This window comes from Anolis carolinensis, unplaced genomic scaffold, assembly GCF_035594765.1.
Source record: "Anolis carolinensis isolate JA03-04 unplaced genomic scaffold, rAnoCar3.1.pri scaffold_9, whole genome shotgun sequence".
NCBI classification, from domain to species: domain Eukaryota; kingdom Metazoa; phylum Chordata; class Lepidosauria; order Squamata; family Dactyloidae; genus Anolis; species Anolis carolinensis.
Genome location: NW_026943820.1, coordinates 24,933,060 through 24,955,617, shown reverse-complemented (window position 1 = coordinate 24,955,617; position 22,558 = coordinate 24,933,060). Strand labels below are relative to the sequence as shown.

General features: G+C 40.5%; 1 protein-coding gene across 4 annotated transcripts in view; it reads right to left on the bottom strand.

Annotated features, from left to right (window-relative positions):
* Window positions 1–4,973: 4,973 nt before the first annotated feature.
* Window positions 4,974–22,558, bottom strand: part of cmip (c-Maf inducing protein) — a 135,120-nt gene continuing 117,535 nt past the window's right edge. For all 4 annotated transcript variants that reach the window (XM_062961960.1, XM_062961962.1, XM_062961964.1 and 1 more), the window contains 11 exons: window positions 22,104–22,169; window positions 19,533–19,559; window positions 18,759–18,807; window positions 17,319–17,426; window positions 17,019–17,135; window positions 14,942–15,082; window positions 13,424–13,471; window positions 12,409–12,555; window positions 10,903–11,008; window positions 9,249–9,319; window positions 4,974–7,890 (listed from right to left, as the gene is read on the bottom strand). In XM_062961960.1, the coding sequence (XP_062818030.1) occupies window positions 7,837–7,890; window positions 9,249–9,319; window positions 10,903–11,008; window positions 12,409–12,555; window positions 13,424–13,471; window positions 14,942–15,082; window positions 17,019–17,135; window positions 17,319–17,426; window positions 18,759–18,807; window positions 19,533–19,559; window positions 22,104–22,169 (934 nt within the window). In that variant the 3' untranslated portion in view covers window positions 4,974–7,836. The remainder of the gene's footprint in view (window positions 7,891–9,248; window positions 9,320–10,902; window positions 11,009–12,408; window positions 12,556–13,423; window positions 13,472–14,941; window positions 15,083–17,018; window positions 17,136–17,318; window positions 17,427–18,758; window positions 18,808–19,532; window positions 19,560–22,103; window positions 22,170–22,558) is intronic.

Sequence of the window (22,558 nt, the reverse complement as noted above, 5' to 3'; positions counted from 1 at the left end):
AGATCCTCTCCCGTGCAGACTCACCACCACCCCGCCAAAATCCCAGCCCCCTCCGAATCAAAATTCTGGCTACGGGCCTGTTAAGACTTATCTTGCCGAACTGGGAGAGTTTGAGAGTACGCAAGGCCTTCCTTAAATACGTACAGCCTAAGACGGATACTTCATTCTGACTGACCTACAGGCTTTGATGGTACCAAGAAGAAGAAGTTGTTGAAGGAAGTGAACAGATGAGATCGGGCTAACTAAAAATGTGCAAAATAGACGGTGGAGGCCTTTGAAGCTCTGTTAAAAAACCATATAGGAAAAGAAAAATGACAATTTCAAAAGTTGCACATCATTGTTATTGGATGGATATAATTGCAGGCAAACCTGCCAAAGACAACCCCAATGAAGAAGTTGTGCTATTGTCAAAGGCTTTAATGACCGGAATAACTGAGCTGCTGTAAGTTTTCCGGGCTGTATGGCCATTTTCCAGAAGCATTCTCTCCTGACATTTTGCCCACATCTATGGCTGAAAGCAGCCAGGTTTTGAAGCTGCAAGGCTATTCAATGCTAATCAAGCTGGCCAATTAGAACATTCACATTTGCCTCCAACAGTCAAGAGTTCTTCCACCATGGACATTCTACAGATACATAAACACCACTTGCCTAGTTTCCAACAGGCCTCACAACCTCTGAGGATGCCCACCATAGATGTGGGTGAAACGTCAGGAGAATGCTTCTGGAACATGGCCATACAGCCTGGAAAACAGACAGCAATCTAGTTGTGCTATTGTTGGAGGTAGACAGCTCTGTAAAAAGTTAAGTCTCAGTTCTTTGGCTCCCTCTGTGAACATTTTCCTCATATGGTGAGAAGACTGGGAAAATATTAACTTGCTACATAGGCAAACCAAGCTCCATAAAGTCTTTCTAAGGAATCTTTCATCCACTCCTCTCCTGGCTGCTGAGTGAATTGAAATGAATGGCCCTTTGCTGCCCTCATCTGACATAAAGCCAGAATACATAACACAATCTGTCTTTTAAGAGCTTTTAAAACTAAGGAGCTGTTGCATAGGGGTGCACTACATACAGCTTCCTCACTGTGAGAGCTGTTCAGCAGTGGAACTCTCTGCCCTGGAGTGTGATGGAGGCTCCTTTTTTTGGAGGCTTTTAAGCAGCTCTCAGTGGAACTCTCTCCCTAGGAGGATTAGATTAACACCTACTCTGGCCACATTCCGCAAAAAATTGAAGACTTGGATGTGCCAACGTGCTTTCGAACAGTAGGTCCATTTTCATCCGTTTTTGAGTGTTGTTCTTTATTTACTGTCTTGATCAGGGGTCCCCAAACTAAGGCCCGGGGGCCAGATGCGGCCCTCCAAGATCATTTACCTGGCCCCCGCCCTCAGTTTTATAATATAATATTTTTATATCATTTTAAATAATATAATATATTGTATATACATATAATATTGATAATAATATTATAATGTTATACAATATAATACTAATAATACCATATAATAGTATTAATTATATGATATATATTACATATAATATTACAGTATAGTGGTATAGTTCAATATAGTAATATATAATGCTAATATTGTGCTATGCTAATAATATAATATATTGTATGTACATACAGCTGCTCTGAGTCCCTTTCGGGGTGAGAAGGGCGGGATATAAATGTAATAAATAAATGTAGTAAATGAATAAATGAATAAATAAATAATTTAGACTTAGGCTCGCCCAAAGTCTGAAATGACTTGAAGGCACACAACAACAACAACAACAACAATCCTAATTAACTTGACTATCTCATTGGCCATAAGCAGGCCCACACTTCCCATTGAAATCCTGATAGGTTTATGTCGGTTTATTTATTTATTTATTTACAGCATTTATATTCCGCCCTTCTCACCCCGAAGGGGACTCAGGGCGGATCACATTACACATATAGGCAAACATTCAATGCCTTTTTAAACATAGAATAAAGACAGACAAACATAGGCGCCGAGCAGGCCTCGAACTCATGACCTCCTGGTCAGAGTGATTCATTGCAGTGATTCATTGCAGCTGCTCTCCAGCCTGCGCCACAGCCCGGTTACAATTGTTTTCATTGTTGTTGTTGTTTTGCACTACAAATAAGACATGTGCATTGTGCATAGGAATTTGTTCGTTTTTCCCCCCTCCAAATGATAATTCGGCCCCTCCACAGTCTGAAGGATTGTGAACCGGCCCTCTGCTTTAAAAGTTTGAGGATCCCTGGTCTTGATTTTAGAGTTTTTTTAAAAATACTGGTAGATGCTGGAGAGAATGCTTCTGGAACATGGCCATGCAGCCCAGAAAACTTACAGCAACCCAGATCTCTATGGTCTTTACATGATGTGCTCAGGCACTCAAGCCATGCCTCTGTCAGGCATTGTCATTGGCCTTGGTTTCCTTGGCAGCTAAACAAAATGCATCGAGGAGAGCTAGGCAAAGATTGGATCACTATAGCAATATGGAAGTCACATGCCTGGGAGTCTGCACCTCTTTCCTGCTCCTTCTTCTTTCCTTGTTCAGAAACAGAGAAGGTCAAAACGGCATCTTCAAAGACCTGCGGAGAAGCTTGCCTTGGCCCTTTGTCTCAAGCATCAGCATACACAGGGATGGAAGAGATGTATGAGGCTGCAAGGGCCACATTTGTGTTGATCAGAACGCCATTTTGGCTGGAGCCGTATTTGGGATGAATACAAATCTTGCCAAGATAGTTTGCCTTACCCCACTTACCCGTGTTGCAGAACTCCTTCACTTGGCGTGGTTCCCCACACTTCTACGGTGGGTGTAAAGGGCACCAGCAGCTATAGCTAAGGTGCCAAGATCATTAATGCAATATGAAAGATTTGCCATTTCTCCACCAGAAACAATTCTGTCCTCCCCACAAAAGCTTCCTACAGTTCTCAGATGCCCATACCAGCATATTCTCCACTGGAAAGGGCCTGAAGCTGTTAGGAATTGTGGAAGTTGAAGTCCAAAACACCTGGAAGGCCAAAGTTTGCCCATGCCTGCACTAGACCATTTATATTTACAGCACAGGTAGTCCCTAAGTTACAAACAAGATAGCTTCTGTAGGTTTGTTCTGAAGTTACATTTTTATGTAAGTTGGAATAAGTATATTTTTCAGTATATTCCCCCTTTCCCCCATGATAATAACTTTCAGGAATGAATATCCCTTCTGAGGGGGAGATTTGTCTCGCTGCTTTGTCACCCTTGCTCTTAACAATGAGTTGTTTGTAAGTCAAATATTTGTAACTAAGGGACTGCCTGTATTCAAATTCTTTTGGCCATGTTGGCTGCCCATTTTCTTTGGATATCCAAATACCATGCTCAACTGAACTTGAAAGTTACTGCAATCCTAGTCGCAGGTGAAGGCAAATTTCACGGAAGGAGCAGAATTTGCATCCAACTCATCCCGTGGCATCAGTCTCAGGGCGCATCTACACCAGTGGTTCCCAACCTTTTTTTGACCACGGACCACTCTCCAACATTAATACCAAAATGGTTACGAATCAGTTTTTGGGCAACTTTAGATTCGGTTTGGTTATCTGGGCTGCTGATTCAGAAAATTGCATTGGATAGACCACAACAGCTCTAGCTTCTGATACAGAACATATGCCACCCAGTAGTCGCCATCTGCTCGCCTACAGAAAACCATATTTAATCATCTAGAGCTGATGTGGTCTACCCAATGCAATTTTCTGAATCAGCACCCCAAATAACCCCAAGAATAGGCCTAAAAACAAAGACATCGAGAAAAAAATTGTGTTTGGTTGGGCTGTGTTATTATTCATAGTAGTAACAACGGTGAGACCGCTGACCATATTTTAGTTCTTGCGGACCACTGGTTGTACACGGGCTACAGGTTGGGAACCACTGATATACACTGTAGAATTAATGCAAATTGACACCAATTTAACTAGAGCCCTCGGTGGTACAATGGGTTAAACCCTTGTGCCGCCAGGACTGCTGACCAAAAGGTCAGCAGTTCGAATCTGGGGAGCGGGGTGAGCTCCCGTTGGTCAGCTCTATCTTCCCATGCGGGGAGATGAGAGAAGCCTCACACAGGATGGTAAAACATCTGGGTGTCCCCTGGGCAACATCTTTGCAGACAGCCAATTATCTCACACCAGGAGTGATTTGCCGTTTCTCAAGGCACTTCTGGCACACAAAAAATTTCAGAAATAAAAATAGATACCAGTAAAATTACATTAATTGAGGCATCAGTAGTTTAATTTTTTTTGAATATTTACATAAAACTGTAATTTAAGATAAGACTGTCCGACTCTGATTATTCTCGTCTTCTTCAATGTAAATGTGCTTATGTATCCTTTTAATCATAAGAGAGTAAAATAATACATGTAATAACAATAATAATATCAGGGCGAAATAATAAATGCATTAATAGTAAAACAGAGTAAAATAAATGTAATAGTAACAGTAATAATAGAGTAAAATAATAAATGTAATAATAATAATGGAGTAAAATAATAAATTTAATAATAATAATTAATGGAGTAAAATGATAAGTGTAATAATAATAATTAATAGAGTAAAATAATAAATGTACCATATATACTCGAGTATAAGCTGACCCAAATATAAGCCAACCAGGACCCTCACCTCAGTATAAGCCAAGGGGGACTTTTTCAAAAAAGGGCTGAAAAACTCAGCTTATACTCGAGTATATATGGTAATTAATTATTTTTTTAAAATCACTCTTTGGCAGAGAAGGCTAAAGCCCTTGTAAAATTACAAACCCTAGGATTTCACTGAGGCATGGCAGGTAAAGTAGTGTCAAACTGCATTAATCCTACAGTGTCGATACGCACAGTGATGTCAAACTTCCCCATTAATACTACGATATTAATACTTGTATATTGTCTGAACCATTTCCCAAGTCCCCATTTCACCAGAAAGTGCTCCCCACAAAGAAAAGACAGCGAGTGTCAATAAAAGATATTCACTTACAGTTTATTTATTTTTTTCGCCTGAAATTATTTCACATCTTTTTTTCCTTTTCTTTCTCTTACACAGCTACAGAACAGTAGTAGTAATCCATCGGTGAAAGCAACAGTGCTACGGATAAAATGTTGGCGTTACGCTTTATCTCCTTTTTCTTGTCTTCCCTCACTGAGTTTATCAGACAGCTTGGGACATAATAAGGCAGAAAAAACAAACAAACCCCGGCACGCGATATGAATTAAGACTTGAATTTCTCTCTCTCATATATATATATATATATATATATATATATATATATATATATATATATATATATGAGTCAAGAGATGTAGACTCAAAATGTGAACTACCTAGCGACAAATAAAAAAACAAACAACAACCAGAGACAACCAGAATAGCAAAAGCTTTGCTTCCCATTGAATACGATTAAATATATATATTTATATATATATATATATTTATATATATGTATAAAAATTACATTGCCCGGATGTTAAATCTCTTGAGGTGCCAAAAGAACCGAGTAAGCGTCTGCTAAACTTGAAAAGGAAAAACATGAAAACAAAAACGATTGCTTTCTTCATTAAAAAAAAGAAGCTGCATATTGTGGAAAAATAATAATAATAATTCAAAAGCATATTTATTAAAGAAACCACATTTTCTTAAAAAAACATTTCATCTTATACGTATATATTTTTTTCTGAGCGATTATGGAGACGAATCAGGAAAGGGATAGTGGTCATATCTTCAGGTCGAAGCTTGAGAAACCGATCACAGCAAAACAATTCTCCATCTTTTGAAAGGAAGATGGCGAAGGAACGGTCCAAAGCAGGGGCAGAGGGAACAATAAAAGGAGCAATCTTGCCTTTTTGAAAGTGGATTGCTGTGAGTTTTCCAGGCTGTGTGGCCATAAGCATTTTCTCCTGACATTTCTATGGCAGGCATCCTCAGGGGTTGTGAGATCTACTGGAAACGAGGCAAGCAGGATTTATATATCTGTGCAATAATGTCCAGAGTGGGAGAAAGAACTCTTTTCTGTTGGAGGCAAGTGTAAATGTTTCCATTAGCCACCTCGATTAGCATTGAATGGCCTTGCAGCTTCAAAGCCTGGGGAAATTATTTGTTGGGAGGTGTTAGCTGGCCCTGATTGTTTCATGTATGGAGTTCCCTTGTTTTCAACCTGGACAGAGCATATTATCTGAGAACTCAGAAATGCTGGGCCATTTCTCCAGGGTTGGAGAACGAACTCTTGTCAATCAGGGCCAACTAACTTTTTCCAACAAAGGATTCCCCCAGGTAGGAAGAAGCCAGGCTCCGAAACTGCAAGGCCATTAAATGCAAATCGACCGTCTTCTCGGTCAATTGCAACATTCACATTTGCCTCAAACATGTGACTGTTGCAATTGCCCACCTCAATTAGCATTGAAAAGCCTTGCAGCTTCAAAGCTGGCTGCTTCCTGCCTGGAGGAATCCTTTGTTGGGAGGTGTTAGCTGGTCTCACACCTGCCACAAACAGACAAGAGTTCTTTCTCCCACCCTGGACATTATTCCACAGATATATAAACCCCACTTGCCTAGTTTCCAACAGACCGCACAACCTCTAAAGATGCTTGCCATAAATGTGGGTGAAATGTCAGGAGAGAATGCTTCTGGAAAATGGCCATACAGCCTGGAAAAATCACAGTGAACCAGTGATTCTGGCCATGAAAGCCTTCGACAACACATTGCCTTTGAAATATCGGACGCAAACAGAAAACTAAACAGGCACGCCTTGGCAAATCTAAAGAAAAATTGTCGACAGCCCAACTTAAGTTTTACATTAAACTTAAGGTACTTTGTTATATATATAAAAATTAACATTTAAAAAGGTTTCCACCTTAATTTCCTAACCCCGACACAGTTTGAACAAATACCTTGGCTAAAATACCCTTCACTGCCCACCCACCTTTTCACTACTTTATATTGCCCTCCCCAACTAACACGTTTGAAGTCTTTGTAAATCAGAAACACAATAAAGGGTGAGGTCTGGACCCAAACTTTCTAAAGACAATGATCCATGGAGGGTTTTCTGTTTTGTTTCCTTTTCAAAAAAATACACACAAGAAAATGGCGAACTAGTTTGTACAGTACTCTACGCGGAACGAACTGAACAAAAAGTTAAAAGAATTAACAACTCATAAATAAGAGACAGGTCCCAGACCTGTTATTTGTGAACCATTTTTTTTCTTAAATAGGTGCATTATGTAAAATTGTATGTACAACAAAATTACTTTGCATAATGATCATAAGAAGAGAGTGAGAGGTGAAATCATAAGGGCTTCTTTTTTTTTCTTCTCTTGATTTCTCAGTTTCTTTTCTTTCTTGTGATAGCGGGAAAGACGAGAAAAGCACCTAATGATGGGATCCATCCAGAGAGAACTACGAAAACAACCGATGTACGTTGGGTTTTCCTCCCTTTCCACAAAGTGTTTGAAAACACACACAAAGCAAACAAACAATCCAAAAAGATAGCCACCCCTTGGCTTTTCTCTTAATCGTTTCCCCGGCTACAGTCTTGCTTCCCACCCCAAACCAAAAAGAAAAAAAATCCCCATTAATTCAAAAGGATGTCGGATTTCCATGTAGAAAGCAGAAAGTCTTGGGAGACCCGGTCATGCTCACTTCCCCCTCCCGCACACAAAGCCACACTCTGTGGCCTCACAAAGACAGCTCCTAAAATCAAAGTCTTCGCATCTGGCTGCTCTCTAGAAGCCAAGTTTATTTCTCTGTTTTTTTTTTTTTAGTTTTAGTTGTCGTTTTTCTTTTTCTAAAAAAAAAAAATCTTCCCTTGTCCTCAAAAGCGATTTAGAGGTTTCACCAGGCCTCTGTGTAGCGGACATCCACATCCTTCAGGTTCGGCAATTTAGCCTGGATTGAAAAGAAAAGTGGGAGAGAAATATAGATCTATATCTATGCAATAATAAAAGTGAAAATATGTACAGTAGAGTCTCACTTATCCAAGCTTCACTTATCCAATGTTCTGTATTATCCAACGCAGTCTGCCTTTTAGTAGTCAATGTTTTTGTAGTAAATGTTGCAATGTTTTGGTGCTAAATTCGTAAATACAGTAATTACTCTACATAACATTACTGTTTATTGAACTTTTCCTTCCGAGGGGCAGATTTCTCTTACTTCCTGTTGTCTCAACCCTGTTCTTAACCAGGATTCGTCCATAAGTGATGACTGCCTGTAAAGCCACAAACCTTTATTTTGATACAAGTAAATATTGGAATCACACCTAATGTAATGAATGAAATGGTTTCATTTTTGTACTTAAAAATTAGTTTTGCAATTGGGGTTTGTGTCTGGATGCTACCCTGAATATGTAGATCCAAAGTGACATCCAACTCGCTCCTATACTTGTTTTGGTGGAAAGCCTGATTCACATTGCTAGGTGGGCACGATGGGGAGAAATGCTTGGGATAGCCTTTCTGGCTACTGACAGATCTATGTTTATCAGTCCTACCCAAAAGTCATTGAGTGGCACATATTCAAATTTCGCTTTTTTAAGCAAAAGTACATTGCATTTCCATAAGATCTTCTGGCATGGAAAACATGTGAGATTTATTTTGGTTGACAAATGCAGCGTTTTAATTTTTGTATACTTTTTATCATGTTTTAATTGTTTTGTTTTATAGTATATTTGTTGCTGGCCCTCGTGGCAGAATGTAAGCCGCTCTGAGTCCCCTCGGGGAGAAGGGCGGGGTATAAATGCATGTAATAAATAAATAAATAAATAAATGGGTTTTGCACCCGCTCAGTGTCCCTCCTGGGGTCTGAGAAGTACCCCTTGTGTAGTTTTATTTTAAAATCCATTTTAACTTTGATTTGTAGGATTTTTCGCAGAACTCTTACGGTGCTTTTGCGGAACCTTAGGGGTCCGCAGAACACAAATGGGAAACCACTGCTCTACATACCAAGCCCCAAGCCCCTCATCTTAATCCTGCAGTTACACTCAAAACGGTCAAAGGAAGAGATGCCTGTTCACTTCCTGGCACCAATTTGAAAGGTGTTGCAAAGAGAAACGAAGGCTTTTATCTTCCTGACCATACGTATTCTCTCAGCTTCAAAGAACAGCAATGGCAAACCTCCTCTGGAGTGTCTTGCCAAGATAGAGAGTGCCTACGACAGAGTGCATCTTGCCTTTGACAGAGTGGTCATCAGTTGGAGTCAGTTTGAACGTACACAATAACAGACCCTGCCTGAGCCTTGGAAACATGACGTACCTTGAGATCTTCATAGGTGTCCGCTGAAAGCTTGGTGCTGTTCATATTTAAACTGCACAGGCTTTTCATAGCTATGGAAATTTTAAAAATACAGTATGTTACATATGTAAACATACATGGTGGCACATAAACACACTGTCTGGGGCACCTATGTCTTCCAGTAGCTGGCATGCTAAAGCTTCCACTGGCTGGACATTAGGAAGGAGGTCTTTAGTATGATTTCCCCAACAGACTTGAAGTTTGGAATCTTTTTATATAGCTTTTTATTAAAGATTTTCCAAGACGAAAAGATAAAAAGCGAGAATAATAATTATTATAAAAAAACCCAAAAAACAAATAAGAGAAAAACCAAAAAGAGAAAGATAAAAAAGAGAAAAGGAAAAAAAGAAGAACACTAGTAAACTAGGAAGGATAAAAAAATGGTGACTTCCAATCCTCTTCATCATGAAGTATAGTCCTTTAAATTTTTATTTCTTATGTCTATTCTTCCTTGGGGTTGTCATGAGTTCCCTGGAGTTGGTCACGTTTATTTTTCTTTCTACTTTAAAGTAGTATTCTCAGTTCTTCCTGCTTTATAAAGTTCATCAATAAAGTTCAGCCCGTTTCCTTTTTTGGTGTATTTTGACCGATAGCTAATTCTGCGTCAGTCTGTCTATGCTCATTATTTCTATCATCTTTGTCAACCATTCCTTTGTGGAAGGTATGGAGTTTGAAGTCTTTTAAAAAGGTATGCAACTTGTGGTTCTGAAGTTGATGAAAAAGCCACAAGTATTTTGCATTTCAAAAACATGGACATGATGAAAAGGAAGCCAACTGATATTAACCGCCGTCTTTTGTTGGCAATGTTTTTGATACTAAATGAGGGCTGAAAAAAACACAGGAAAGGTAGAGGCTAAATCCCACAGTCGATTTGCCTCCCCAAAGATCTCCCTTAACTTCCAAAGAATTACAGATGACGAGTTTTCCTCTTTCTCCCCTCTGCTGCTGTAATGGATAACCCTAAGGCCACTGTGATCTTTAGTTTTTATGGCTCTTCTGGCAAAACTCAATTGCAGCCTTCGACTTGTGCCCATGTTTACATACAGTGTAAACACATGCACTAAAACAAGGGAGGAAGTGCACAAAGTTTACATCAGGAGATGGTTTCTTCTCCAACTTGTCTCATAACTCAAAGTTATGGTGAGGTCTGAGTCTCACAAAAACAGCTGGGGAGGCAAAAGCATGTTTCAACAAGACCGCCATGGAGGGGTTATCTTAGCTGGGTGGCCGACCACATGCTTTGCAACCATCTCCAGCTAATAGGACTATAGCTGTTACAGGTCCTGGAAAGGCATCACCAATAAAGAGGTAGGGCAGGAGATAATTCACCAATGGCTGTTACATATGCTGCCTTCAAACTGGAGATGATGGAGGAGACATTAAGAAAAGATGGTAGCCACCTGCCAGGTGTGCTACTAAGACACATGTCAAACTTAAAGCCCATGGGCCAAATCTGACCCTCCATGTCATTTTATTATCCTGAAAGTCATGAATTAAAGTCACAAGAAACATTCATTGTTATCTAAGCTATTAACATTTTTGTAGATGAACAGTTAAAGCAACTCTGAGACCATTTCATCACCTCCCTCCCTGAATCCATTACGAGTCTACTTACAGCTCAGTGCCAGCAGGCCGGCATCTGTGACAGGCGTTTCACACAAGTTGAGCACTTTTAGCATTGTGAGGTGTTCGGAAAGAAGCCGCAAACCTGCATCGCCAAACTGTGTACCGAAAAGACAAAGCCACATTTTACATCAGTAGTTCCCAACCTGTGGTCCGTGAAACACCAGTGGTCCCCAAGAACTAAAATAAGGTCTGTGGCCTCACTGTTACTACACTGCTGCAACCAGAGCGACTGGTCTCGTAAAATCTTATAGCGCTGAGGCAAGGGGGATATTGGGAGGGGAGAGGCTGACTACCCACAAAAGACATGACAAAAAGCCTCCTGACGGCTGCTTCTCCTCCCTCCCTCCCTCCCTCTGACCAGAGCCATTCCATGTTGCACCTGGAAGCCTTGGTGTCTTTGTCTTTAGACTTGTTCCTGGGGTGATTTGGAGTGCTGATTCATAAAATTACATTGGATAGATCACATCAGCTTTAGATGATTAAATATGGTTTTTTGTGGGTGAGCAAATGGCGACTACTGGATGGCATATGTTCTGTATCAGAAACTAGAGCTGTTGTGATCTATCCACTGTTTTACATGGAGCAGAGCGTGATGGGAGACAGGATTAGCTCATCAGTTCTTCCGACAAATTTTGATGCTGCCTTATTTCAGATCTATCTGTAGTGCTGTCTATTTTGTCTGGCAGTGGCATTCCAACACAGAAATGCCTTTCCCATAATTTCAGGTTCAGCCATCATGGTACAGCATGATGAGATGTCAAGGCTAACTTAAAGCGAGCTGGTCCAACAGTAGCTGGAGTGGAACAATGGCCTCCTATCCTTGCTGGCCCAGGATCCATTCTTTCATATCCCATTCCTTCCCACCAAGTGACCTGACACTTCATTAGCTCTACAGCAGTGGTTCTCAACCTGTGGGTGTTTCGGCCTACAACTCCCAGAAATCCCAACCAGTTTACCAGCTGTTAGGATTTCTGGGAGTTGAAGACCAAAATATCTGGGAACCCACAGGTTGAAAACCAGTGCTCTAACAGCAACATCCACTAGGCATTCCTGACACTACCGTATTGATTTCCAGGACTGTGGAGAGGTCCTAGAAAAGAACCTCCACATCTTGGGAGCTGAATGTGGGCTCATCAGGAAGCACTACATTGCCATGGGCCTCAATTGCAGGCTCCTTAGCCCCCTAGTCTATGTCCAGGATGCTGTGAGACTCCTAAGACAGACAGGACATGTCTCCTGCTATCTGATTATTTCACCTGAACTAGGGACCTTGAGCTTTCAAAGGAGATTCTATTTATTTATTTATTTATTTATTTATTTAAAGTAAATTTGCTGGGTCAAATCACTGGGGGTAATAACACAGAAAAATGTTGCACGACAGCTTTCAAATATTATTTTCAGTTGGCCTCGAGCCCTGACCTCTTCCCCACCTGCTTCAGGGCCATCCGGACAGGGTTTCTTTTGGCCGAGTTCTCCGCTTGCAATGGGTTCATACCTGAGTCGACCACAGGTTCAGCTGCTTGAGCGAAGGCAGCTTGATGAGATGCTCTGCACAGGCACTCGTGACATTGGTGAAGGCCAGGCTGAGGTTCTCCAGGTTGCCGAAGGACCCCGAGCTTAACAATCGGGCCAGGTCCGCATCCTGAAAAGCAAAGAATTGCACAGATCTGACCTACGGACATTTGCAAAGGAGGATCAGGACCAGCAAAGGGTACATAATCCCATCTTTTCTCACCTATGATACAGTTCCACTTTCTTTCAGAGTCAGCTAAATTATGGCGACAACATCATATTGGTCTCAACCATGCCCACTGATATCAAGAATGAACCAAGTGAGCTGCAATTCTTTGACTTAACTTAAATGAGTGAAATGTGTTTTGAATGGACAAATTGGGTTTCCACAAAGGAGAAGGCAAAGTGGCTTTGTTCTGCACTAACTCCTATGGTCTCTCAGTAATTTGCTATTGATCAAAGGCTTTCTGATTCTGATTGAAGGAAAACGGGTGGGTTTTTGTAGGAAACGATTTCTGATCCCAACTACAAATTCCTGGGATAAACAAATTCTTGTTGAGTATTCTTATTCCAAAATTCTAAGTGTATGTTCATTTGCCTGATGAACCACTATTTTATCTGCTTTTGATGGGAGAACTTTAGAATTTTAATAGAAATGACACTAAGGCAGATCTCACAAGACGACCACTGCCCTAAGGAGGGTAGCTTGCTTGAGAAAGTAGCTAGTAAGTGCAGTCAATAGAGGTCTATCAACAAGGCAATCTGCATCCTATGTTAGCTGCTTAGCCATTATGTCCCACTGGAACAGGGCCACAACTGAATGAAGATTTCGCCCCACTATCTGGAAACATTAACTACCGCCAAAACTATGGCTCATTTTGCTTAATGCATAATATAGCTCTGATTCAATACAAAGCTGGGTACTATTGGAAAATTAATGTAGAGGTGATAAATGTGCACAACTTGAATCACAATAGCTAAAGAGGAGGGTAACTTACTGTGGATTTTGATGGCAGTGTTAACCGGGTAGGGCCTCCTTTCCTTTGCTGCAAAAGAAAACAAACATTGGTTAAAAGCAGAGGAAGTAGACCAAGCAGGAAACTATGTGCTTGGCATGCAGATATCTCCAGTTAAAACAAGCCCGGGACACCAATACATTTATTTTATTATTTTATTTACTACATTTATACCCCGCTCTCTTTCACCTCGAAATGGACTCAGAACGGCTTCCAACTTGGCAACAATTAAATGCCATACAGACAAACATATGACTACAATACCTTAAAATCCATAAAAGTTAAAACAACATCAGTACATCAAGTATTAAAACCACACAGATCCAAAATCATAGATAGAGAGCAAGATGACAAGCAACAGACATGGAGAGGTTTACAATGATCCAAAATGTACACAACTGCTTTCCTTAGGTCTTGAAAGGGGTAGGGGGGAATATGTTGACCTTGGAGGAATCCAGTGCTGACCTAGGGATCCCCGACACCCTCACACATGCAAATTCATACATAACCCAATCCCACAAGCTCTGGGATGGTTCAAAATGCTATTTTGGGAGCCCCCACCCTAAAACATAATAACCTCTGATCACTGTGTAACAAAATTTGAAAAATCTGTTCCTGGTTTGAAAGTGTTATTTCCTGTTTAATTCTTTAGTACTTACTTAGATAATAGTTGTTATACCCCAGAAACTTTGTTTTTATAGTTGCCACAAACTAGGTTGAACTGGTTGAGACTCTATGAGATATTAATTAAAAATGATAGCAAAATGTATTGCAGGGTGTTTTTGCAGTTTAATAAACTTTCCCCATGTTTTTATGATAGAACCAATTAGGAAATGACATTTATAACCCAGGAACAAATATCATGTTGCATAGTGTATTAGGCGTTAGGAGACAGAAAGACCCTTTAAGCTCTGCTTTTCAAAGGCTGTTTACAATATGGAACTTAGTCTGTGCAAAATTCTTGTGTGCCAGATTTGAACAGAAAACTGCATTTCCAGAGGCTCAAAGTTTAAAGTTCTCCTCCTGAGAAATGGAGGCTAACGGTACAGAAAATACTATATTTGCTCAAGACCAATTCACAGAAATACTATTTTCTGTACAGAGAATGTTATTTTCTAAGCAGAGTAACCAGAATGTGCTCATGCCCATCCTGTGGAAATCCCACCTGCTCATCTATCTATATGGTAGCCATATGGAGTTATGGGTTAGGCATATTCTTGTCATATGGGTCTCAGGAAGCAAAGATCAAAGTTTCATTATTTTTCTGTGAGATGGAGGTTGATGGCAGAGAAGATATGACTTGCTTAAGAGCAACTAGTACCTCTTTCTTCACAGCAGAACATGGTGGTGATGGGGAAGCAGAGTACAACAAATCTCTATGCATAGATGCCTTTGAAACCTCCACCCCAAGGGTATATTAAGAGTTTTACGGCCGGTCTGAAAAAGCCAAAGCTGCCTCAGGGCCTATCAGAGTTTCCTCCAGCCCACCCAAAGACTCACCAGCTCCTTGAGCTCCCGCTGCCTGTCGCAGAGCTGCTCATACATTTTCTTCCCCACATCAGTGCTCTCGAGGGTTGAGATGATCTGCAGCTGGGTGTCTTTATTGTCAATGATGTTATACTCGAGCATCAGACAAAGAATCTAGCAGAAAGAAAAGAAAAGTGGGCTCTGTACCTCTACTGGCAAATGGATCTTGAGCTAGATTTGTGACTACCAGGTCTTATTACAGGTTAGCCTCACAATGGCCGCACAAAATACTCATTTTTAAACTTAGGAAAGCCAGTTAGGCTCAAAACCACACAGCAAATGTCATGGTGGGTGGTGTGTTCAAAATATGCCTCCCTGGTCCGGTTCTAGGGAGGTTGGGTAATCTCAACAAAATGTAAATAGTAGTGGTGGTTGGTGACCTGAAGGAAAAGTGGGGAGAATAAGCGGGAGGTGAACATCATTCCCTTGACCCAAAAATTGCCTTGTGGAAGATCCAACCTGAGTTGGTGCAGGGAGGCAAGGAGCTGGCAGGCCATACTTCTTGGAACCATTAAACTAAAACATGGGGATATGAGGTTGCTGATAAACAACAGCTAATCTTGTGGAAAAATCTCATTTTTCCAATTCTGAATGCTTGAATCACACTATCACCATGCAAAGGTTTATGTTCTGTAAATAGTGTTCTTCTATTAATTGCATTATTATCAATTCGCATTGTAAAACATGCATCATACAACAGCTAACTAACTTCTAATTTATTATTATTGTTGTAGTTCAGCCTTTGATTGTACCTGCACCTGATGTCACTGGGGATTCTGGGCCTGCAAGTCAGCAGGAGAATCAACAGCAGGAGATTTTAAGTTCTGAAAATGAGCAGTCTCTGTCTGAATCTGAAGGCCACTTTCCAGAGAGGCCATTCACTAGGGAAGCAAAGTCAGAAGCAGAGATCCACTCATAGGAGGAGACTCCAGGTGCACAGTGTAATGAGCAGTTAGGTAGGAGGTTTACTTTTAGTCAACACAAGGCTGCTCAGCAGAGTTTGCACAGGTCAAGACACTTGTTATCAAAAAAGTCTTTATCAGTTCTCAGGAGAAAAGGCATGATTTTCTGTCTATTTTAAAAAGACCAGAAGGCTTTTTCACCAGTGTGGTCAACGTTGGGTTTTAAGGATACATCTTTTGCCAAGTCACGTCTGTAAAGGGATTTCTAGTTCCATAATAATAATAATAATAATAATAATAATAATAATAATAATAATAATACTTTATTTATAGCCAACACCATCTCCCATTAGGACTCAGGGCATCTTACAAACTAGCATACAAAATTGCCATGCATAAAATACATAATACATAAAATAAAATACATCAACATGAAAACAATACTAACTTTACATAAACCAGATATATAAATTGGATAAAACAATCTCTATTAAAATATAATCTGTTAAACGATCCAAGAAATCAATATTACTGCTTCCTGTTGCTCATGTTCCATGCTTCCAAGTGATAAAGATTGTTCCTGAATCTCATATTTTGGAGTTATTCTGCTTTGTATCCCTGATTTTTGATGCTACTCTTGTACTTTGAATTCTGTGGATGATTTCTAACATTTAGACTTTGTTTTTGATTCTATTTTTTGCTGAACTGCTTTTCATATATATTATTCTATAAACTGCTTTGCTATTTCACCTTGGACTGAGTGTGGTGTTAAGTACAGAAGTGCTTCCTGGCCTTGGAGTACAACAATTATCATCTTACGATTAAGGAGATAAACGTGCTAGACTGTAGTCCAGGCCTGCATAACCTGCAGTCCTCCAGGTGTTTTGGACTCTAGCTCCCTGGTCATTGGAATAGCTGTCTAGGGCTTCTACAATTTGAAGGCCCAAATACCTGGAGGACTGCAGGTTGTGCAGGTCTGTTATAATCCAAAAAGTGGAGTAAAAAGCAATATTGCAACACCTCTAAGCTTAATCAGTTTGTGTGTTCCACCCCACATCTTCAGAAGCATGAAGGGGAGAGAAGCCCATTTGGTTGAGCATCTAACATTACTCATCTGCATCATGGTAAACGGAATAGATTGGCTTTACCTCCACCATTGTCTGGTTGCCCCTTAAAGCGAGCAGCATGCATGGCCCTAGTTTGTTTTCCGCCAGCGAAAGCAGGAACTTTTTCGTCTTATAACAAGAACCCATTAAAATATGAACCTGTAAGAGCAAAAGAGAGATCTAGTTAAAAGGGACAACCCTAAGAAAAATGGCTCTGGGCCACCACCGCTGCCTTCCTTTGCTCAAAAGAGGTTTCATCATTGTCCTTCCCAGCTGGATGGTAAGCTCCCAACTATCTATCAGAATACAAATGAAACAAACAAACAAGCCCCAGCTACATACCATATTGGCAAACAGCTCTCCATCGTCATCACACGCCACCCCACCGGGGCTGTAGAGCTGGAACCAACCGTCTTTGCCAGCACGCACACTCAGCAAACACGAATGGACCTACCAAGCAAAACACAAGGCGACATGAGCAGCAGATCCACATGAGTGAAAGGAAGGTAGTAAGTAGGGACTGCTGGGAGACCCTCCGATTGATCACAAATTATTTTTCTCTCCCAAATGTTCAACAACAGCAGTAATAGATTGCTGTGAGTTTTCTGGACTGTATGGCCATGTTCCAGAAGCATTCTTTCCTGATTTTTCGCCTGCATCTATGACAGGCATCCATAGATGTAGGCAAAACATGAGGAAAGAATGCTTCTGGAACATGGCCATACAGTCCAGAAAACTCACAGCAACCCAGTGATTCCGGCCATGAAAGCCTTCGACAATACATTGAACATCAGTAATCCCCTCCCCTGCAAAATGAGGCTTCTGATTACTTTGTTCTCATTTCTTGCAAAGATCTAAACTGCAGTGAGATTAACATTGGCTCATAGATCTCCAAGGTAGAATGTGAATGGAATTCAAGAATGTGGCGGGCTGTGGCGCAGGCTGTTGAGCAGCTGCAATAAATCACTCTGACCATGAGGTCATGAGTTCGAGCCCAGCCCGTGGCGGGGTGAGCACCCATCAATTAAAAATAATAAAAAATAGCCCCTGCTCGTTGCTGACCTAGCAACCCGAAAGATAGTTGCATCTATCAAGTAGGAAATAAGGTACCACTTATAAAAGTGGGGAGGCAAGTTTAACTAATTTGCGACTTGGAATGAGGAAGTGCCATCAGAGTGGATGATGAAGCAGCTGCTCCCCCCTGTGGCCAGAATCGAACATCCCCTCAGGAGAAGGTTAAATTGCCTTTGTGTCTGTCTCTGTCTTGGTCTCTGTTTGATGTGTTTATGGGCATTGAATGTTTGCCCTATGTGTGTATAATGTGATCCGCCCAGAGTCCCCTTCGGGGTGAGAAGGGCGGAATATAAATACTGTAAATAAAATAAATCCCTATAACAGATCTTGAACATACATAACTTTGTCTGACTTCAGAAGCCAAGGTGGATCAGACCTGCTTAGTATTGGATGGGGAACTATTAGACAATAGGAGAAATCTCCAAGGAGTACTAGGAAAGAATCCCATCTGAGATACTGGAGAGTCATTGCAAGTCAGACTTGACAACACTGGGCTAGAATGAATGATGGTCTGGCTTAGTATAAGCCAAGTACCTCATTTCCTTCAAAGTCATTACGGAAAAGGCAATCTCATGTCACCATAACCCAGGATGCAAGGATCAAGTAACTAATATAAAGAAGTGGAGTGTGCTTTGGAACCCGAAGGGATATAAAAACCAGAACATGCCTTGTTTGCCCCTTTCACTCTTACACTGCAAAGAGACTCACCTCTTGCCTTGGATCTTCTGCAAATCTTTGAATGACGTACTTCAGCTCCCTGGAAAGGGCAAACGGATAAAACAGAACAAAAAAAAGCAGAAAGGTGACTGTCTGTCCGACTTGCTTCCAAAATTTACACAGCTGTCACATTTCATTGTAGGTGCACTTTCAGTGATGGATATTTCTCTTCTAGAGAGGTTACAAGGAAATGAGTGGAGAAAACATTTCACAGGAAGGAATAATGAAATCTTGCATGTTGCCAAGACGGTGCTTTTGGGCTGGGAAGGGGCTTTACAGCAGAGGCAATCCATCTTGCACATTCTAGCTGTTATTCTGCCTTCAAGTCTTAACAATTTCCATCCCTTCCTGATACATTTCCAGCACTAATTGTTTTCTCATTGTCAAAGATGTACCATTTTTCTTATAACCTGTTCACATTACTTAAACTTCTGCCAGAATTATGTTACTTCAGATTTGGGGGCGAGGTGTTGACTATTAGAATCCTGTGAGTGGTGTTTCAACTAAAGGGCCAAGTCAGAAAACCTCTCTCTCTGACACAAACACAAGGGATAATTTTAATAATAATAAATAATAATAAAACTTTATTTATACCCCGCTCCATCTCCCGAAGGACTCGGCTTACACTGGGACAAGCCCAAAACAGTATTACATCAATAAAAACAGTAGCACAATAAAATCACAATATCATAACATTTCTAACAGAGTTAAAAATAACTTAAAACATAGACAATAATCCCAATCTGTAAGTAAATGGGTACTTACTTTGTGAACTTCTCATGTGCAAGAGCCCTGAAATAAAATAAATGAAATGATAAGTGATTTCTCTTTCCTTTTCCTTGATCAGCTTTTCCCCAAAATAAGCATGAGTACATGGGTTCAAGAAGCATTGAGAAACGACATGATCTACACGGCAAGAATGGAATATACAATAATGCATGGAGGATTTGCAAATCGTGTAAAATTCAGTTCAGGGATTAGTCCATTTTTTTGTATCTATTTGAGTGCTTTTATAGACATTTCTATAATAATTTTCAAATCTATACACATAATATAAGTGAAAACTTGTATGTGTATATGTGACTAGGGTGTCCATTTACACAGAGAGGCTCCCACTTTCACAAGCAGCTATGGCTCCTACAGTTCAGGAGACACCAATGGCCCTCCCTCCAATGACATTGCAGGTTATAGTGAGTGCCATGAACATGTACAAGAGCCTGACAATGTCCTCCACAAACACCCTGCTGCCCACCACCCAAGTGGAACAATTTCATCCTAGATTTTCTGTTTTCCCTCCACCACAGACATCCCAGTGTTCCTTACTCTCTCCATTGGTGTGGAATTTGCATAACCCCGCCCACTGCCTCTAAGATATCAGGTTGGGGAAAGTTTGTGGGGGGAAAATAAATAAATAAATACAGTAGAGTCTCACTTATCCAACACTCACTTATCCAATGTTCTGGATTATCCAATGCATTTTTGTTTTCAATATATCATGATATTTTGGTGCTAAATTCGTAAATACAGTAATTACTACATAGCATTACTGCAGGGGTCCTCAAACTTTTTAAACAGAGAGCCGGTCCACAATTCTTCAGACTGTTGAGGGGCCAAATTATCATTTGAAAAAAAAAATGAATAAATTCCTATGCCCACTGCACATGTCTTATTTGTAGTGCAAAAAAAAAACAACAACAACAACAACAGCAATGAAAGAACAATACAATATTTAAAAATTAAAAAAATTAACCAACATAAACCTATCAGAATTTCAATGGGAAGTGTGAGCCTGCTTCTGGCCAATGTGATAGTCAAGTTAATTAGGGTTGTTGTTGTTGTTGTTGTTGTTGTTGTGGACCTTCAAGTCATTTCAGACTTTGGTCAAGCCTAAGTCTAAAACTGAGGGCGGGGACCAGATAAATGACTTTGGAGGGCCTTAGTTTGAGGACCCCTGCATTACTGCGTATTGAACTACTTTTTCTGTCAAATTTGTTGTATAACATGAAGTTCTTGTGCTTAATTTGTAAAATCATAACCTGATTTGATGTTTAATAAGCTTTTCCTTAATCTCTCCTTATTATCCAACATATTCGCTTATCCAATGTTTTGCCAGCCCGTTTACGTTGGATAAGCGAGACTCTACTGTACTATAAAAAAGAAGAGGAAAGAAAGAAAGAAGGAAGGAAGGAAGGAAGGAAGGAAGGAAGGAAGGAAAGAAAGGAAGTCAATGCTGAAACTGATCTATACGGAAATGCTGTCGTCAAAGCAGCTGATGGAAACTTTTCAGAGATGGTGGCACAAATTGCACACAGTAAACACAATTTTCTGCTCTGTCCAAGTCCCAAGGGTGTTCTTTAATTGCCCTGCAATTAAGGAACGGACACATCTAATTAGCGTGACACATTAGTCAAGCAATTAATGGCCAGTCTCACAGAGTGCCTTGCTTCATGACACTGAGCTCTAATCCCATTTCAGGGTCCTCCGCTAGAAAAAAAGGTCTATTTGCCATTGGGTAAAACGACAGCTGGTACACCCTCAGCCTTCAAGAAAGAGTAGCGTTCTCTGGCTCCAAACCACTGGAGGACACAATAAGACGTCAAATAGGACAATTATAGGCTGGTAATCTTGGCCCCCGAGACCTGCTTTTCATAAACACTGGTGTCATTAATGGGTTTCAGAGGGAGGCCATAGCAATTCTTGAACTGCACTCAAACACTGCTTACAGAACAAGTAATGTTTTTCTTGTTGTTCTTCCAATGGATGGTGCCTTAACCCTATTAGACTTTCTGGAACATTTGGATCCTATTTACCCCTTACTTCCTAGGGCACAATCTCAGCCCAATAGGTTCTCAGCAAATGGGATCCCTCTCCCCAACTGGGATGCAAAAATAGCCAAGAGACCATGGGTGCATCTACACTGTAGAATAAATGCACTTTTACAATACTTTAAACTGCCGTGGCTCCTTGATATGCAATAACAGAAGCTGTAGTTTAAGTCTTTAACTTTCTCTGCCAAAGAGTACTGCTCCTAGGATTCCACAGTATTGAGTCATGGCAGTTAAAGTGGTGAAAAATTGCATTAAATCTACCTGGCGGATGTACCCCATGGTTTTTCTGGAATTAGCCTAAATATGCAATAAATAGAGGACTCAAGACATGCCCTGAGCTACAGCAAGTCTATGAGATTTCCTTGGACCGTCCTGGCCAATATTCTCAGCATCACAAAATCTGGTGGACATTTGTCTATAATTTTACAGGAGGAAAAAACAGATCCCTCTCAAACGCATATACTCACACATATTTTGCTCAAAAAGAAGCTAGTTGACATGGACTTACTCTTTGGGGAATGGGATGGGTTGGAGCAAACTGGCGAGTGCTGGTCTCCAGTCATCATAATCTGACCTGTAATGAAAAAGGTCATGCACAACTCACTTTTTGAGAAACCAAGAATAATCCACCAAGCTAGGAATTTGCCACTTTGTAAAAGAAATTTATTATTTCAGTCGGACGTCTCCCTCCCAAACAGAAGTGATCTCATTGCCACTTTGAACGTTCTTTCTGCATTTATCTGTTTGATATTTGTTTTCTAATTTCCCAATTTTACTTTTCTGTTGGGTACCATATTGCAAATTACACAGTCAAATAACATTATACAGAAGAGGGCTCATCTATTTTATATGCAAGGAGTCAAAGTTTCCATCATTGGCATCTCCAATGAAGAAAATCATGGCAATGGGAATGATTCCTACCCAAGACCCTGGAAAATGTCACTAGTGTTAGCATCAACATGC